We start from the raw sequence: 17,532 nt of genomic DNA, 5'->3' as shown, positions 1-17,532 counted from the left end.
CTGAAGGCTTTTCAGGGAGTTTTTAGGACATCCTGATAATAATGAATTACAGTAGTCCAGCCTGGAAGTAATGAATGCATGAACTAGTTTTTCAGCGTCACTCTGAGACAGGATATTTCTAACTTTAGAGATGTTGCACAAATGGAAGAAAGCGGTCTTACATATTTGTTTAATATGTGTGTTGAAGGACATGTCCTGGTCAAAAATGACTCCAAGGTTCCTCACAGTGTTACTGGAGGCCAAGGTAATGCCATCCAGAGTAAGAATAATAATAAGAAGAAGAATGGATTGGATTTCATATAGCGCTTTTCAAGGCACCCAAAGCGCTTTACAATGCCACTATTCATTCACTCTCACATTCACACACTGGTGGAGGCAAGCTACTGTTGTAGCCACAGCTGCCCTGGGGCAGACTGACAGAAGCGAGGCTGCCATATCGCGCCATCGGCCCCTCTGGCCAACACCAGTAGGCAGGAGGATAAAGTGTCTTGCCCAAGGACACAACGACCAGGACAGAGAGCCCGGGGATTGAACCGGCGACCTTCCGGTTGCAGATACGCTTCCCTGAGCCACGGTCGCCCGTTAGATACCATATTTCTAAGATTTTCAGGGCCGAGTACAATAACCTCAGTTTGATCTGAATTAAGAAGCAGAAAGTTAGCGGCCATCCAGGTCTTTATGTCTTTAAGACATTCCTGCAGTTTACTAAATAATACAAGATATTACAAAGTTACAGAATATGAAAAAAACAAAAAAAGCTCTAATAGACGCAAATAGTGCCAGTTATAAATTCCCCACTATATTTCACAAATTAAATACATATGGTTGTTCTGAAACGGGGTGGAGTTGGGGGAGGGGGTGTAGATATTAATGATCCTCTTGACCATAGATTTGAAGATTTAAGTGAATGTGTTTTTTTTTTTTTTTTTTTTTTGCTGACTCATTCGTTTCCACGGTCAGACCACATCCTTAGAGCTGAACTGTCACGGATCCGGCTCTGGGGACTTGGGGTCCGTGGGCAGTGGGGACTATGACTATTATTGTTATTAGTATTATTATTATTATTATTATTATTATTATTATTATTGTTGTCATTACTATTATTATTTGGTGTGTTCTCTGCACTGCCCCTGTGCGCATCTGTTTGTTGGCAGGAATGTGTGTGTGTGTTGCCTTTCTTCTATGGCCAAGTTACAGGCACCATCAGCCCTGGGGGTGTGGCCTGACTTGAGGGCTGGCCACACCCGAAGTCCTTGCCGCACACCTGCTCCTCATCTGGGCTCGTCGGGGGAGCTATTTAGATGAGCGATGGAGCTTCCACCGACGCTGGATTATTGCGGTTGACTTCACGTCAGTCTTCTAGCTTAGGAAAGTGTGAGAGTATGCCTGCTAGGATATAGTGTGTTAATGGCTGCCTCTATTGTTTTCCCTCAGGAGGAATGTGGAACGAGAGAGGGCAGTGAGCACGGGGAGTGCAGGGACACTGGAGCAGAGAGCACTACACTGGGACTTTTTGGGAAGAAGACACTACACGGGAGTCAGGGACACTAGGGGATTTATTGTTGTTTACTTCACCACCTTGTAAATAAACACTGTTGCACTGAAGAGTCCGGCGTTTGGGTCCTGTTTCCCCACCTCCCCACGGTCTGCCAACACAGACCGTGACATGAACATATAAAGCTGAGCATCACAGTGAGTTTCAGTGCATTCAGCATCTGATCAAACAAGGGAAGAAGAAATGTCCTGCCTGAAGAATTTCAGTCTTCTCATCTCATGTGTGCTCCTCTTCATCATCCAGCCAGGTGAGTGATGTTTTCCACTGTAATTTAATTTACCTACTGGTAATTTTAATCTTCATGTAAACGAGCATAATGCAAAGTCACACTGCTGATTATCCTTCAGTGTTACAGAGCAGTTGGTGCAGTGTGTTTGTTTCACTCGTCTGTTCTTCATTTGATCATCTGCTGATTTATGTGTCTGGATATTTTGTTTCTGTTTTAGGTCGTGGTTCTGAGATTATTAATGGGAAAGAAGTCAAGCTATACTCACTGCCTTACATGGCTTATGTGAGAAGTGTGACTAATTTTTTGTGTGGAGGGACATTAATCCATCCACAGTGGGTGCTGACAGCTGCCCACTGCACTGGGTAAGAATCTGCGGTCTTATTTTCCTCAATTTTAAAAATAATGCAGTATTTATTTTCAACACACTATTATTCCTTCAGTAAGTACCCAGAGGTCACTACCCTCACCTGTGGTCACGAGCTCTGGGTAGTTACTGAAAGAATGAGATCAGGGCCAGAGCAGCAGAAATGTGCTTTCTGTAAACGGTGGCTGGCCTCTCCTGTAGAGAAAGCGTCATTCATTCAGTCATTGGAGAGAAGCTCAGCTGCTACTCTTCCACAGTCAAAGGATCCAGCTGAGGTGGTTCAGGTATCTGGCAAGGATGCCTCCCAGGTTAGGTGACATACAGGAACCCCAGAATCTTTTTAAAGGTCAAATAATACACACTGCTATAATTATACGTGCAAAGCTAATTACATTGAAAGGAGAGGATGAATATAGAATATTTAAAGCTGATTTTTCACTCTTGTAAGCACAATATCTGTACAGAGGTGTTCTAGAAAGTTTTATTTAAGATGGAATAACAAGCAAGAAAAGTGTTGCACTCATTTAAATATAAAACAGAAGTCACAGCTACATAAACATCAAACATTTTATACATTTCTTCATCTAAAACATTTTATGTACATTTTAATTTCTTCATTCAGCTGTAAGAAAAAATAACGCAGATTCACCTAAAGCTCAGTAACAGCCATAACCCAACCCATGTAGTAATACACAATAATAAGGAAGTATGATTATTGTTTGAGAAACCACAGATCCATTAAACTTTTAAATATGTAAACCTTCATCACCAGATTGTGTTTTTTCTTTTACAGGAGTTATTGGGTGACCCTGGGAGCCCACTCCAGAAAGAACAACGAACATTCCAAGCAACTCCGATTCGTTGAGAAAAGTTTTCCTCATCCTGACTACTGTTGTGCAAAGCACGACAATGACCTCATGTTGCTGAAGGTAAGGTGATATATCAGGGTCTGATACCAAATGATGTAAATGCACTGCTTCTTATTTAGCACCTTTCTACCCTCTCAGAGCACTGAGAGCGTTACACAACATGGTTATTCACACAAACACATTTTTCTATGCTTAAGTGCTTTCTATCTAACATTGACACACACACTCATACTCTAACGCAGACCTTCCCAAAGTGTGGGGCCCGCCCCCTAGGGGGGGCGCAGAGCCATTGCAGGGGGGGGGGCGGTATGAAAAAAAAAAAAAAAAGGGGGGGGACACTGCTAGCACGGGGCGCCCACAGAAACGCAAAGCAGGAGATGAAGCATCGCTGAATATGTTTCCAAACCAACTTCATTCTAAGCCAAAGACTAGAAAATATGGTGAAGCATATCTTCCCTTTGGCTTCACCTGCACAAGTGCTGAGGTAGGTCTCCCCTGCAGAATTGGTTTTCCCTGCATCGGGAGCACGCACTGGGCTCTCCAAATCACGGACAAACAGTATCCCCCAGTTGTTTATGTTTTTAAACCCATTTTGCACAAAGAGGCATTTTTTGAAAAATTCATTGATAGCAATGTTGAATATTATTACACAGGAAAAAAAACAACTACACGTAAAATAATCACACCGCGACGCCTCTGCCTTTCTAAATGGAGGGACAGTAACTGTGTGTGTGTATGTATGTTGCAGCTTTAAGGCAGGGATGACCACGGGAGTTGCTTTTTCACTTCATATGCTTTATTTCTTAGCCAGATCATTGACAAAAACATACAGCAGCTCATCTTCAACTCCTAGCCCTTGGCTGCGGTGGAAAAGAACCACTTCAATCCCCTTCAAGGAACATACGTACAGAAGAGTTTTTCTGACACACCAATGGGGCGTTCAATGCCGTCTTGTAAATATGAGTACTCTGGCAGAATAACAGTTCAAATGAAAAATACACCAGAACAAACAAGCAAAAAATAGAAGTGTGGGGTACCTTTGAACCAATGAACAAAGTATAACAATTTATACTTTTTAACATAACCCGACCCCGTCAATATCTGTATCTCTCACACTCTCCCCCACTCGAGAAATGTCGTCCCGACATAAATGTACCTTTCAATCTACAATCCATAGAGAACAATAGAATGGCATGGACTATTTACCAGATTACATTACATTACATTTTTTTTAAAGTTACCCAAACTACCATGCACTGTAGTTGTGTATACTCCTGATATAATCAGTATAGCTATTTTTAGTCCAACATTCAATCTATCAAATTACCATGCTATTTGTACTCTCCTGTAAGGGCATTAACTTTGTCCACATCTCATCTGAACACTAAGCATCTTCCCTTTACTCATACACATGTTCGGCCTACAATCCATGTGTCACGATATTTCAATCAACATAGGTACATTTGTTACCATCTGAAATAGGGGTACAAAGTGTAAACATTGTATCTTCCTCTTTTACCAAGGTCGCCAGTAACCCTGAACATTGACACATTTAGTGGCCACTATTCTTTCTTCAAGACTTGGTTGTCCAAGTTTACTATAGGTCAAAGTCTGTGGTCTCCTCCTTTCCCTCTTTGGGTATGGACTTGGCTGTTCTGTTTCCAAAGCCTCTTCGACATCAGAGCTGGTGTCCACCTCCCCTGCACCCACAATAGCCACATCCTCTGGTTCCATATTATCCATCTTCTCCTCATCAGTTTGAATAGGGTCCCCCTGGCCATCTTCTGACATGTGGGGAAACTCATTTTGCTCACCTCCATCCCTTTGTGGCATAAACTCTGCCGCTGTGGGGTCCAGCGTAGGTGAACACTGAGGCTTAGGATAAGGCCTGGTGAAAACCGCATCAGAAAACTCATCTGTGTCCTCCTCCTCCTCCTCACTCCCCACTTGTGACTGAGTCATGCATGTTTGTTTCCATTTGTAATGTCTTTTCCTTGTTTTAGTACTAGTTACAGTTGCCTCCTTATCTGCTGGGAGCGGAAGAAAATCGCAAGGCAACAACATATTCCTGTGCAAAATCCTTGTCCTGCCTTTACCATTCTCTGGCTTTAACTCAAACACAGGACTGTCCTCCCCCTTTTGTCTTTTAATGATGTAGATGTTGTCTTCCCAATAGGAGCGGATTTTACCTGGCCCACCCCTCTCCACAACATTTCTAACAAGGACACGACTCCCTATTTGAAGTGATGGACCATGCACACTTTTGTTGTACTGCCTTTTACCTCAGCTGACTTAGCTGCATTTTTGGAGGCGACAGTGTAAGCTTCAGCCATTCTCCGTCTCCATCTGTCAACGTAGTCCTGGTAGGAGCCTGAAATGTCCTCCTGCTCAATGCCAAAGAGAAGGTCAACTGGTAACCGTGGTGACCTACTAAACATTAGGAGAAAAGGAGGGTAGCCAGTGGCCTCATTAACAGTACAATTGTAGGCATTTACCACTTTATGGAGGTGGCTTTTAAAGTCTCTTTTTTGTTCCTCTGTTAGAGTTCTTAACATAGAGAGCAGGGTCCTGTTGAATCTTTCGGTCTGCCCATTTCCTTGTAGGTGATAAGGAGTAGTGTGTGACCCCTTAACACCAGCCAGTTCCTTTAAATGGTGCAATAGTCTATTCTCAAACTCTCGCCCCAAATCATGGTGTAATTTTTCCGGTAAGCCAAACCTGAGACAAGTCATTGAATAGTTTTTCTGCTACAGTCTTCGCTGACTTATTTGTAGTTGCGTAGGCCTGAGCGAAGCGGGTGTAGTGGTCCATAACTACAAGTATGTATTCACACACCCCCCCCCCCCCCCTTGCATTGCTCTAGGTGCAAAAGTCAACTGAAACCAACTGAAATGGATGAGTGGTTTCTATGCTCAACATAGGTGCCCGTGCCTGCCTGTTTGGCTTCCTCTGTTTGAGACACTCACAAACATTACTGACAAAGTGTTCAATGTCTCTTTGCATCTTAGGCCAAAAGAAACGATCCCTAATTAAATTTAGGGTCCTTTCTAATCCCAAGTGACCCATCTGTTTGTGTAGTTCATTGAGCACTAGTGGGTGGTAAACTGAGGGGAGAACTAGTTGTTTTTTGTATTGAGTCTCTCTGAACGTAGTTCCATCCTCTCTGATTTTTAGTTTGCTCCACTCTCTAGCCAATGCTTTGAACTCAGTGCTCTGTTTTAATTTCCTGTGTGGTGGGCCTTTTGTTTTGCACTACAGACTCATACATTTTACCTATCACAGGGTCTTGCCGCTGTGCTGCACAGATTTCCTCTCTCAGTATTGGCTGAATCATGTCCAACAGTTCCTCTGCTCGTGTTTGATGCTGAAGGGTGTGGAAGGAGACAGCGTTAAACATCAGAGCTTCTGTTTGCTGTACTAATATGCCCTGCTGTGAGGCTGCAACCACGTCCTGGCTAACCGTTTGTGTACAGCAGTTCATATAGCCCTCAAAATCGAGGGGCATCCTGGATAAAAAAATCTGCATCTGCATTTGTTTTTCCTGGCCTGTATTTTATCGTAAAGTTGAAATCTGCGAGCTCAGCCACCCAACGCTGACCTGATGCATTCAACTTTGCTGTCGTTAACACATAGGTGAGTGGATTATTATCTGTATAAACCACAAAAGATGGCGCATGCAGCAAATACTCTCTGAAGCGCTCACAGACAGTCCATTTGAGAGCTAAAAACTCTAGTTTGCCAGCATGCATATGGTAATTTTTCTCTGGCAGTGTTAACGTTCTAGATCCATAAGCTATAACCCTTAACTTGCCATTACTGCGCTGGTAGAGCACTCCTCCTAACCCTGCTTGGGAAGCATCAGTATGAAGCACAAATGGTTGGTTTAGGTCAGTGTAGCCTAGGATCGGAGGACAGGCCAGTTTATTGACGTAAGACAAAACCTGATGGTGTGACTCTGTCCATTTCACAGGGGCTGATGAAGGCAACTGTCCTTTAGCCTGTTTGTTTTTCTCCTTCCTTCTCTTGTTCTGTGTTTTTAAGTCTTGTGGGCTACTTTTAGCATTTGTTTGGACTGCTAGCAGTTCATACAAAGGTTTGGCGATACATGAAAAGTCCTGTATATAGGCTCTATAATAAGATAGGAAGCCCAAAATCTGTCTCACTTCCCCCACTGTACTAGGGTGTTTCTCTTTAAGTGACATCACGGAGGCGACCTCTGCTGGATCCATACTATGGCCATCTTTTGACACCACTCTACCCAAAAACCTGACCTTAGGCTTGAACAGTTTACATTTCTTAGCAGTAAGTTTGACCCCATGTTTCTGATACCTTTGTAGCACGGCTCTTACATGCTCAACATGGTCCTCAAAAGATTTACTGTGGACCAAATTGTCATCAAGGTACGGTAGACGGATATCATTACGCAGACCCCAAAGACACTCCTCCATGCTCCTCTGAAACTCTGCTGGGGCGGAGCTGAGTCCGAATGGGATTCTAACCCACTGGTATAAACCCCAGGGGGTGATGAATGCAGTGAGTGGCTGACTGTCTTCGTCTGTCAGGTACTGATTTGCGATTAAGTTCTCGATAATCCACACAAAGTCTGAGGTCACCGGACTTTTTCCTAACACAGACTATCGGTGACAATAAGGCGACTTGGATTTTGTGACCCACCCCCTATTGATCAAGTCCTGCAGGTAAGCTTTTACTTCTTGATGCAGGGGTTTAGGCACACTATTGTAAGTCTTTTGAACTGGTGTTTGGTCGTTGAGAGTGATGTGCATCCGAAGGCTAGGAATGCAGCCTACATCATTCTCATCTTTTGCAAAAGCTTTACATTCCTCCCTGAGCATCATTCTCACCGCCGACTGTTGCCCGCTCGTTAGATGGTCTAGAACTACAGGAGGATCCCAAACACCACTTGTGTCACCTGTGGGGGCTGATGGGACTTCAACACCTGCCTCGTCTGCTGTTTTAGTTGTTGGAGTTTCTACAGGTTTTAGGGCAGCTGGGTATATTGCTTTTACGCCCTCAATGTGCCCCAGGATAACACGCGGACCTACAGTAATATTATGGCATGTGGTGTTTGTGACAGATACTGGGACCGTGGCTGAGTTGCCCCTTTTTACTTTAAACAGTACTTCCTGCAAATGAAGCCCCTCAGGCAGGCTGGGGTTCAGAACAGGACAAAATAACATTACAGTGTCCTCGTCAGCCTGTATGCGTGTGCGACAGCGAATGGTAGTAGCTTCACTAGGGCCTAAGACAACTTTACTCCGCCCTGTCTTGACTTGGATCTCTTCCGCGGCTGTTTGATGTGTCTCTATCAACTGGATAAAAGTCTTAGCAGATCCGGCGTCAATACCAAAAGCACTACTCACAATGTTTGCAGCACAGTCACTGTTTTTAACGCCCTGTTGTTTAAGTTGCTCGTTGATGACTTCCTCTATCACATTATATCCAATAATAGGATCCTGAGCTACATTTGGGTCACTAGAGACCAATACAGGCACTAGGAGGCTAGAGCTGGCCGTCTCCACCCCAGTCAGTCTAAACTCTACAGGGATCCACCCCATAAATGGTATCTCTGTCTGATTAGCTGCAAGCCCATTTAATGGTTCTGATCCTAAGAGTTCATCTATCCCTCTGATAGTGGTGTGAGGTAAGTGCTCAACTCTCCAGTTCTCATTTATTACTGTAGCCTGTGTACCCGTGTTCCACAATGCGGTCACTGGTACATTATCAAAAGTGCATCTCACCATTTTCCGCCTACCAATCAGTTTCACTAGTTTTTGTCCTTGCTTATCTGATAGAAGGTCAGAATATCCCATGTATGACAACCACCCCTTTTTCTCTCTTTCACTCAAATGTTGTTCAACTAGCCTCACCGCTTTACATACATGTTTGTGATGGTGCCAGTGTTGTCCCTGACAGGCTTTAGAACAGTAACTGACAGATGAGCAGCCTGCACACCTCTGGAGTGGGGTGCTGACCGACTCTCTCTGGTGGCAGCAACCGCAGCGGTGGGACGCCTGATGTGGTGGTGGGGTCACTGCTGGTCCCGTGGCAGTGGCCCTCTGGCGTTTCCCTGCAGCTGAAGTGGAGCTCGGCATCCTCTGGAGATGTGGCCGGGCTGGCCACACTTAAAGCAGTGGGTGCAGTTGTCTCCCTCTCCATTGCTCTGGCAGGTCCTGCAGCCTTTCTTCCTCCGGGTGTCCGCGGCAGCATCTGATGTCCTCTTTGTAGTCTGCGACTTGCCAGCGTTCAGGGAGGCAAGAACCATCTGCCTCACCTCTGCAACCTCGTTCCTCAGCTCTTTCACCAGGTCGTGCATTTCGGGTGGAGGATGATTTTTCTTGTCTTCCTTGGTGGCGGGGATCTGTGAGCTGCTGTGTGGTTCATCTCTAGTATGCAGCTCATTGATTCTTGGTGGTTTGTATTGTTCCTCTTTAACTTGTTCAGTCTTTCTGTCTCAAGATTGAGAAACTAAATGAAGCTGCTAATCAGCATTTCATCAGTCACATCTGGGTTGTCAAGAAGGGCTTTAATCTGGAACTTTATGTTGTCATTTTGCAGCCCAGTACCCACTGATCTCAAAAACTTCCTTTTTACCTGGTCCCGACTGTAGTGTTCTGCTTCTTTGTCCTTGGATGCATACAGGAGGCGATCTTTAAGCTCAATGGCCCTGAATAAAAAGTCTTGAGCTGACTCTTTTGGATCTTGGGAAATATTCATCAGTTTTTGGTACAAATCAGATGTGTCATCTTCTCTGTAATGTCCTTTCAATATTGTCTTTAACTGTGTGAGTGTCAAATCAATCTTTATTTCTAGCATATCACGCAGTTTGAGACCCGGATTGATAGCTCTTATCACTGCTTCAATAACTTCTGACTCACTGTGGCCCTTGCGGAGTCCATTTTCCATCTGATGCAGCAGGTTGATATAGGACAGCCGATCGCGCTGCCCTCCCTCTCCTATTTGGCCACAGATGCGAAACTCCCTGCGAATAGTCACCTCCGGTACTTTAGAAGACGGCAGGTTCTGGCCGAGGCTCGGGGCAGCGTCTGCCATCTTCAGTTTCTGCCCTATTGCTCTAATTTCTTCCTGCAGCTCGTCATACTTGTCTCTTTCGTCTGAAAGGCGGGAAAAATCACTCTCGGCCGCATTGTCTTTAGCTTTATATTCGCCCAAAAACGATAAAAGTTCTTTCACAAACTGTACAGCATCGTCTTGTGTATAACTGTTTTCCACCTCGTCCAGTTTATGTTCTATAACTTTCATCAGGTGGCATCTGGAAGTGTCTTTTGTGGGCTCATCTAGCAGTGTAGCAAAGCCTTTCACATTATAACCCACTTCTATGAGCTGATCACGACTTAGCTGGCAGAGTGTTTCGGTGATCTTATCTTGTAGGGCTTCTACCTCCATTGTGGGTACTCACAAGCTTGTCTTTAGTCCGTCAGATTTCAGGTCCGGTGGTTGGAGAAAGGTTTTTCTTCAGCGGTGCGGTAGCGCTAATGTTAGCTGCTAATGGCGCTAACCAAGCCTCTGCTTCACTCACGAGCTGGAAGTTCTTCAAACCTTCCTCCTGGCTAGCTCGCCATGATATGTTGCAGCTTTAAGGCAGGGATGACCACGGGAGTTGCTTTTTCGCTTCATATGCTTTATTTCTTAGCCAGATCATTGACAAAGACATACAGCAGCTCCTCTTCAACTCCTAGCCCTTGGCTGCGGTGGAAAAGAACCACTTCAATCCCCTTCAAGGAACATACGTACAGAAGAGTTTTTCTGACACACCAATGGGGCGTTCAATGCCGTCTTGTAAATATGAGTACTCTGGCAGAATAACAGTTCAAATGAAAAATACACCAGAACAAACAAGCAAAAAAAAGTGTGGGGTACCTTTGAACCAATGAACAAAGTATAACAATTTATACTTTTTAACGTAACCCGACCCTGTCAATATCTGTATCTCTCACATGTACGCATGTAAAACCTGAAGATAGAGACAAAATACTGTTAATCTGACTATCTGCCATTCTGGAATTCATCTCATGTAAACAATAACGTGGCGCACAGCGTGACGTGAAAAAAGGCACATACCTTTGACGTTGCGTGACAAACTCTGTATTCCTCGTCCACACGTTAGCGAAAAAAAGGAGTTTAAAAAAAATCTCCGTTTTCGGTGATTCCAAACGCCGTTTACGTGTGGGCGAAACAGCTGCGTTTTCAAAAATACCCGTGTAGGTGCGGACATAGAGTAAAAGAGTTAGTAGTTTATTTTCTTACTACCTGCAGATTTATTGCAGATCACTTGTATTTGTTAATTGTTTACTAAATGTTTGATGTGTGAAAGAAACCGCAATGGAGCAAAATATGGGTGTGTGTGGTTGGAGGATGTGTGTGTGCGTGCGTGCGTGCGCGCGCGCACCTGCGGGGAGGGGGGGGGGGTGAACATTTTTCTTGTAAAACAAAGGGGGGGCCTAGCAAAAAAAACATTCGATTAGTAGATAACCTGCTCTACCTCCTACAGCCAAGTCAGGTTTTGCTTACTTAACTAAAACTTAGTTTTCATTCTTTAAATTATAAAAATGTATTTCCATGTGTGTGTATAAACATGTTTCAACACATCTCTGCACATATTTCATATTTTCCAAGCAAATTATTATAAATAAATGAGTGGTGATTCAAGACTAACTTTTTTTCAGCTTAAAGAACCGGTGAGGAAAACCAGGGCAGTGCAGTGGCTCGAGTTTGGCAACACTGTGAGAGACCCGGCAGCTGGCAGCAGGTGTCTGGTGGCTGGATGGGGAGTAACTGAAAACAAACGAACATCAGACGTTCTCAAGTCTGTCAATGTGACTGTGGTCGACAGACAGACGTGCAACTCTCGTGATTATTACAACCACAACCCTGTTATCACCGATGACATGATATGTGCTGGTTCAGATGGTACAAACGTCGCTGATACCTGTCACGTATGTATGAAGAATCCATGTATTTTTCCTTGTTTGAAGTAAATGTTCATTCAGCTCAGTGGTTCTTAACCTTTTTGGAGGTACCGAACCCCACCAGTTTCATATACGCATTCACTGAACCCCTCTTTAGTGAAAAATAAAATAAGATTTTTTTCGAATTCAAGACATACATATGTTTTTTTACTGGTGCACAAAATGAGCCGTGCATGTCACAGCGGAGGCTCTGCCAAACCCCTGAGACCGACTCACCGAACCCCTAGGGTTCGATCGAACCCAGGTTAAGAACCACTGATTCAGCTCAACACCTGTGAGTCAAAGAAAGACTGTCATGCGTTTGTTCTTGCTGCAGGGGGATTCAGGAGGGCCGCTGTTGTGTGATGGAGCGCTGGTTGGAGTCACTTCTTTTGGAGCAGGTTGTGGTATCATTAAAAAACCTGGAATCTACTCGTTTGTCTCAGAGAGACAGCTGTACTGGATCAAAACTATGATGAAGTATTTCTAAATGTCATGAAACCACAGCATCAGTCTGCATGATTTGATGTTACATCTGTCAGTGCTGTCTCTGTAGACCATTATTCATTTTATCATTTCATTGTTCTTCTTACAGTTTATGATATTTTAGTTTCTGCCAGCTTGCTATACTGCTTTATAGATTCTGCACTTGGTTAGTCCACCACATGATCTTATGGCAGATAAGTTGGGCTGACCTCTGAACCACATTTTAGACCTACTGTGAACAAATTTGGAAACACTGTTTGAAATTTTACCATCTTTCACCACACAAACCAGACAGATACATGGTTATATCTAAACATCATTTTTCCAAATAATTTAAAGAATTCCCAAACATGAGTGCTCCTGGTTGTTGCAGATGAGTGCAGCTGCAGTAAAACCAGGAGAAGCAATTTTTATGTTCACACAAAAGCCATGAATGTAAAATAAAACAGAGAGATTATTCAGACTGTCAAACAGACAGATTCAACACCTCATATACAACCAACTGAAAATGAGGCTTGTGGACAGGATTGTTGAAAAAGATTTTTAAAAAATGTAACATTCTTTTTTTTTTTTTTCATTTCGCACTACGACTCTGTTGCTTGAAAACCAAAAAAACATATTTTTCTGCTTGCTGCTTTTTCTACTTTCTAATAAAGCTGGAGGCATTAATAACAAATACACATTTGCTCTCTTTTTCTTTGATTGTACTGCAGTTTCAAACTGTACCTTTCAAAGTATCATCGTTAATATAATGAGTTTACAGTTACAGTCTAATTTGAGGCCCAAGAAACATTTTCACTGCTTTTTCCTACTCTTTTGATCAGCTGTAGATTTTTTTTATACAAATGTTTTCTTCAGAAGAAAATAACACAGAGAATATTCACTTATGGGAAACAAAGGAACATGAGAAATACTGACAGCTTCACATGTTGAGGATCTCCTCTTCCTTAGGATTCAGTGACATGATCTTCACACATTCACCTCCATCAACACTGTGTCTTTTGTCATCGATTACTTCCACAAATCCTGATTCATTTCTTTCTTTTTGTTAAATTGTCTGAAAGTATCAGTCATATACACGTCTGCACCTCCACGTGGTTATTTATGATAAATTTGACCACAGGCTTTGAAACAATATCAGCACTCGATCAACAGTTTCCTCGTGTTTGTTGTCTCTGTAAATGAGCCGGCCGCGATAACACAGTTTATAAATATCATTACTCAGAAAAGAAAGAGTACTTTTTATTTGAAGTAAATATTTCAGTCAATCACCTCATATATGTTATTATTCTTGGTACTTTAAGTTGTTTAATCAAGACTAAACCAATGATGTAAACATGTATATGCTATGATCAAACTAATCCTTTCATTAGAGGGAAAAAGGACCGTGGAAGAAGAAAATACCTGTCCTACACAGAGTGCAGCACTCGAGTCTTGTGTTAGTCATAAAAATGTATGTGTACATTTATTCCACTGCTTGAATGCCAGTTTACCTCCCTAGGTAGATTTTTTTTATATAATTATTGTTATCATTAATTATCATTGTTACCAGTATTGCTGTGAATTTGGTGGAACTTACACAGTGTCCCCCAAAATATAGCAGAGAATGCCACCTAATGGTGGAGTATAAAAACTACATGTCAGTTACATGTAGTCGTCTTTTGCACGAAACCTTTTCATAAATATGTTTAGAAGAAAACAAATGAACAAATTATTGTTTCACTGAACTTGAAATCTAAAACAAACACAGTGACATATTAATTTTTGATGCCACAGAAAGACTTTGTAGCTACTGTAGCGACCATATACAGTTTGTGGTGTATGGTGTTGCGTGTATATTCCTGGATTTATGGTTGTTGTGCAAGTCATGTGGGAAGTATTGAACGAGCAGGAAATATGTTCACCCCGTCGCTGGTGTGTCAGCAGGGAGACTGGGTGAGTAAGTGGAGGGTGTGTCTTGTTGACCGCTGTCAGTCATCTTGCTAAGTTTAGAGCACCTTGGAGTAGCTTCCTTTTGCTCGGGCTTGACTGCAGCATTGATGGATTATTAAACATGCAAACAAACAATTTATGGACCAGTTCTTGGAAACTGGATCAATTTGTTGGGTTGCTTACGAGTCATTAGAGCAGTAGTCCCTACTTCAGCCTCATGGTGGTTAAATTGGTCATGACAGCAGCATTTTGAAAGTTCTTATACAAACAAAAGAGGTAGAAGAAATTATTCGTTTTTTTACTTCTGTGTCTCACTTTATTGAAAAGTACAGAATATACGTAAAAATATATTTGTTTTGATGTTTCCAACCACAAACACTCAAATTTAGACATAAACAAACAAGGAAGCATGTTCAAGAATTTATCCATGTCAAAAAATACGTTCAAGCTTAACTTTGAGTTTACGTTTAAAATACACCAAGTAGTGAATCTGTTTGGCTGACAGGCTGGATAATCTCACTTTGTTGTTTTACCTTCATGGGTTCCTTCATAATCTGCAGCAAACAGGAGCACTCATCTTCTTAGAGTTAATCTAAGTTAACTGGAAAAAGAGAAAATAAGATTTCTACAATTTGCAGGCTGTTCAACTCTGACTCCAAAGTCTGTGCAGCTTCTCAGTCATCTAGGTCATGACAGTCTTAAGAGCTTGGAAAAAAAGATGACTGAGCTTCTTTAAGGCTTTTTTCACCTCTCATCCAAGAGGCTTCTTTAGTTCAGAATTGCTTCAAAGGTGTCATCACCTCCTGGCCTTTGGAAAGAATGCAAGGTTAAAACACACGCAGGTTGGGTACTTTTTCAGGTCTGGGATCTATGTTCATCCAGCTTTATGTACCCTCTGCGGTGATATCAACTTCAGTGTTGACTATGCATAAAAGCCAGATCCATGCATCTCCTGTATTGTTTAAATGAACATGACTCTACTCCCAGCCACCACAGCAATGTAATTTAAAATTTTAAAAAGTAAGGCCACTAAATGCACACTAACACTGACAAAATTCAGTATAATTCTCACGTGCAATAGCGTGGTTGCGTTTGATTTTGGTAATATATCTATCTATTGATATGAATAGCGTTATTGATAAATATATTTCTATCATTACAATACCGTTACCATTAATTAAAAGAAAATGCAGTGCAGACGGTTGAAGCTGTTTAGGAAGAGGGGAAAGTTTTGGGAGTGACGGCAGTGAGAGAGAGAGAGCGAGCAAGTTTTGAGATGTGAGAGATTTGTGACGTTTAGTGTGTTTGGAGTGTGTACCAAACAAGGCACGATAAACAGTTTTTAAAGGTGAAATGTAGAGGTAAAATCAAAAGTAGTCAAAAACGGCCAATTATACCCTGGACCCCAGAGGGTTAAGCATTTTGTTTGAAGTAAGACAATAGTTTCCTTTCCTAGTAATTAGTTACTTTTATAATATCCACTTAAGCCCCATGCCCCCGGTACCGGGGGCAAAAAGGAGGAGATCACGTTTAATCGGTTATAACACGGGGTGAGAAATATAAGTCCAGACATGTGTGGTATCCACAGAAACCTCTGAATCTCAGCTAAAATGTCATATAAACCATTTCTACAACCACCAAACACACTGAAACCACACCATGATTAAACGAGCAGTTACCTAAATGCGCAGACCGCTAAACAAACAAAACTGAACAAGAAATTCTTCAAACTTCATGTAACCGGCTAAAGAAAGGCTAGTTAGCTTCCAGAGCTATTACTGACTCCAAACACCAAGTTTCACCACGCTCTGACGAAAATTCACTGAATGAGCCGCAAAAGAAGACCACAAAAACACATAGCGGCGCAAATGCGCTAAGACAGAAATTGGTTTACCGTCCCGATTTCCTCCGTTATTTTCGCCGGTAGCCACGTGATTATCAGTAGTTACCACGCCTACCTAGCCGCATCACAGCCATTTTCTGTCATCAAACTCCATTTTAGACCCACCTACAGACACGTGACTGGACAGCCGCCACATGCAGTAAATTTGGGCCCACGTGGGTTTTGGCACTGCAACGTCTGATTGATTGAAGTGATGTGAACGTGGCATCGTTACTGTGATTCTATTGGCTCAAACGATTAAAAAGAGGTGTCAATCATGCAAATTGACCAAAAGAAACCAAAGTTACAGCCCCTCAGAGTTTAAAGGGCCAGAGACCAATTAAACGCTCCATGCGCACAGCAGAAAACGGCCATTGCCATGTAAATATGTGGCTGTGATGCCTCAAAGGCATTTATGTCATTTATCTTTAATGTTTGCTTTAAAATAATTCATTTGCATGTATGTAAGTTAAAAAGAACAGTAAAAAGGGTTAAAAATGTTAAATAATAAGATTTTATTTTGAAGGTGAACTTGCTAATAACCTCACTTCCTGGTGGTTACCTGTGTTTGTTCATTTCCTGTTTACTTCCTCTTCCTGGTTGCTCTAAGAGGGAGAGTGACATGTGGTCATGCTCTGAGGCTTATCCACAGCCATGTACTTGGGAGCATTGTTCAGGCAACGCCGTAAGTGTATATATTTCATGATGAAGGTGTTAAAAAAGCATAAATAGCGGTATTTGTTAAAAACTATATTTTATTTGTAATTCATGAAGGTTGATTTGTACGTGTTAAAAAAGGCATTCATTTTGATGATCATTACTGTTGCTCAAGCTAATACGAAGATGTAAAGTCATATTTTGAGTTATTTCGTGATGCAATATTTATGTAAACACGATCATTTTTTCTATTCTGTATTTCTTTTCAACTACAGTTTTCACCGCTTGTCAAATGAAGATTCTGAGTAAAAAGTCAACTCTACTCGGACTCCTGTATTCATTGACAAAGGTTTAGCTTGGTGTTTAATCAGAGTTGCTACACTCTTCAACAGAACACTACAGTGGTTAATTCTTCAAAAATCTACTTTTAAAAAAAGCATTTTTAGCCCTGTTAATACAATTAATTAATTTCTGCTCTTTAATACCTAAAAAAATCAACTGGCATGGTGTCCAATGACATTTTTGTACAACGTCTGGATATTCATGTATTGACAGTGCTGTAATTTTTCAC

The 17,532-nt window shown here is 42.1% G+C and overlaps 1 protein-coding gene across 1 annotated transcript; it reads left to right on the top strand.

Annotated features, from left to right (window-relative positions):
- The first annotated feature begins 1,722 nt into the window (after nucleotides 1–1,722).
- On the top strand, nucleotides 1,723–12,494 carry LOC134639311 (granzyme K-like). Its single transcript, XM_063490437.1, has 5 exons — nucleotides 1,723–1,802; nucleotides 2,002–2,146; nucleotides 2,942–3,077; nucleotides 11,723–11,992; nucleotides 12,342–12,494. The coding sequence occupies exons 1-5, from the start codon at nucleotides 1,739–1,741 to the stop codon at nucleotides 12,492–12,494; spliced, it is 768 nt and encodes a 255-aa protein (XP_063346507.1). The 5' UTR covers nucleotides 1,723–1,738.
- Nucleotides 12,495–17,532: the final 5,038 nt, after the last annotated feature.

This window comes from Pelmatolapia mariae, linkage group LG12, assembly GCF_036321145.2.
Source record: "Pelmatolapia mariae isolate MD_Pm_ZW linkage group LG12, Pm_UMD_F_2, whole genome shotgun sequence".
Taxonomy (NCBI): Eukaryota; Metazoa; Chordata; class Actinopteri; order Cichliformes; family Cichlidae; genus Pelmatolapia; species Pelmatolapia mariae.
This window is presented reverse-complemented; position numbering and strand designations above follow the sequence as displayed.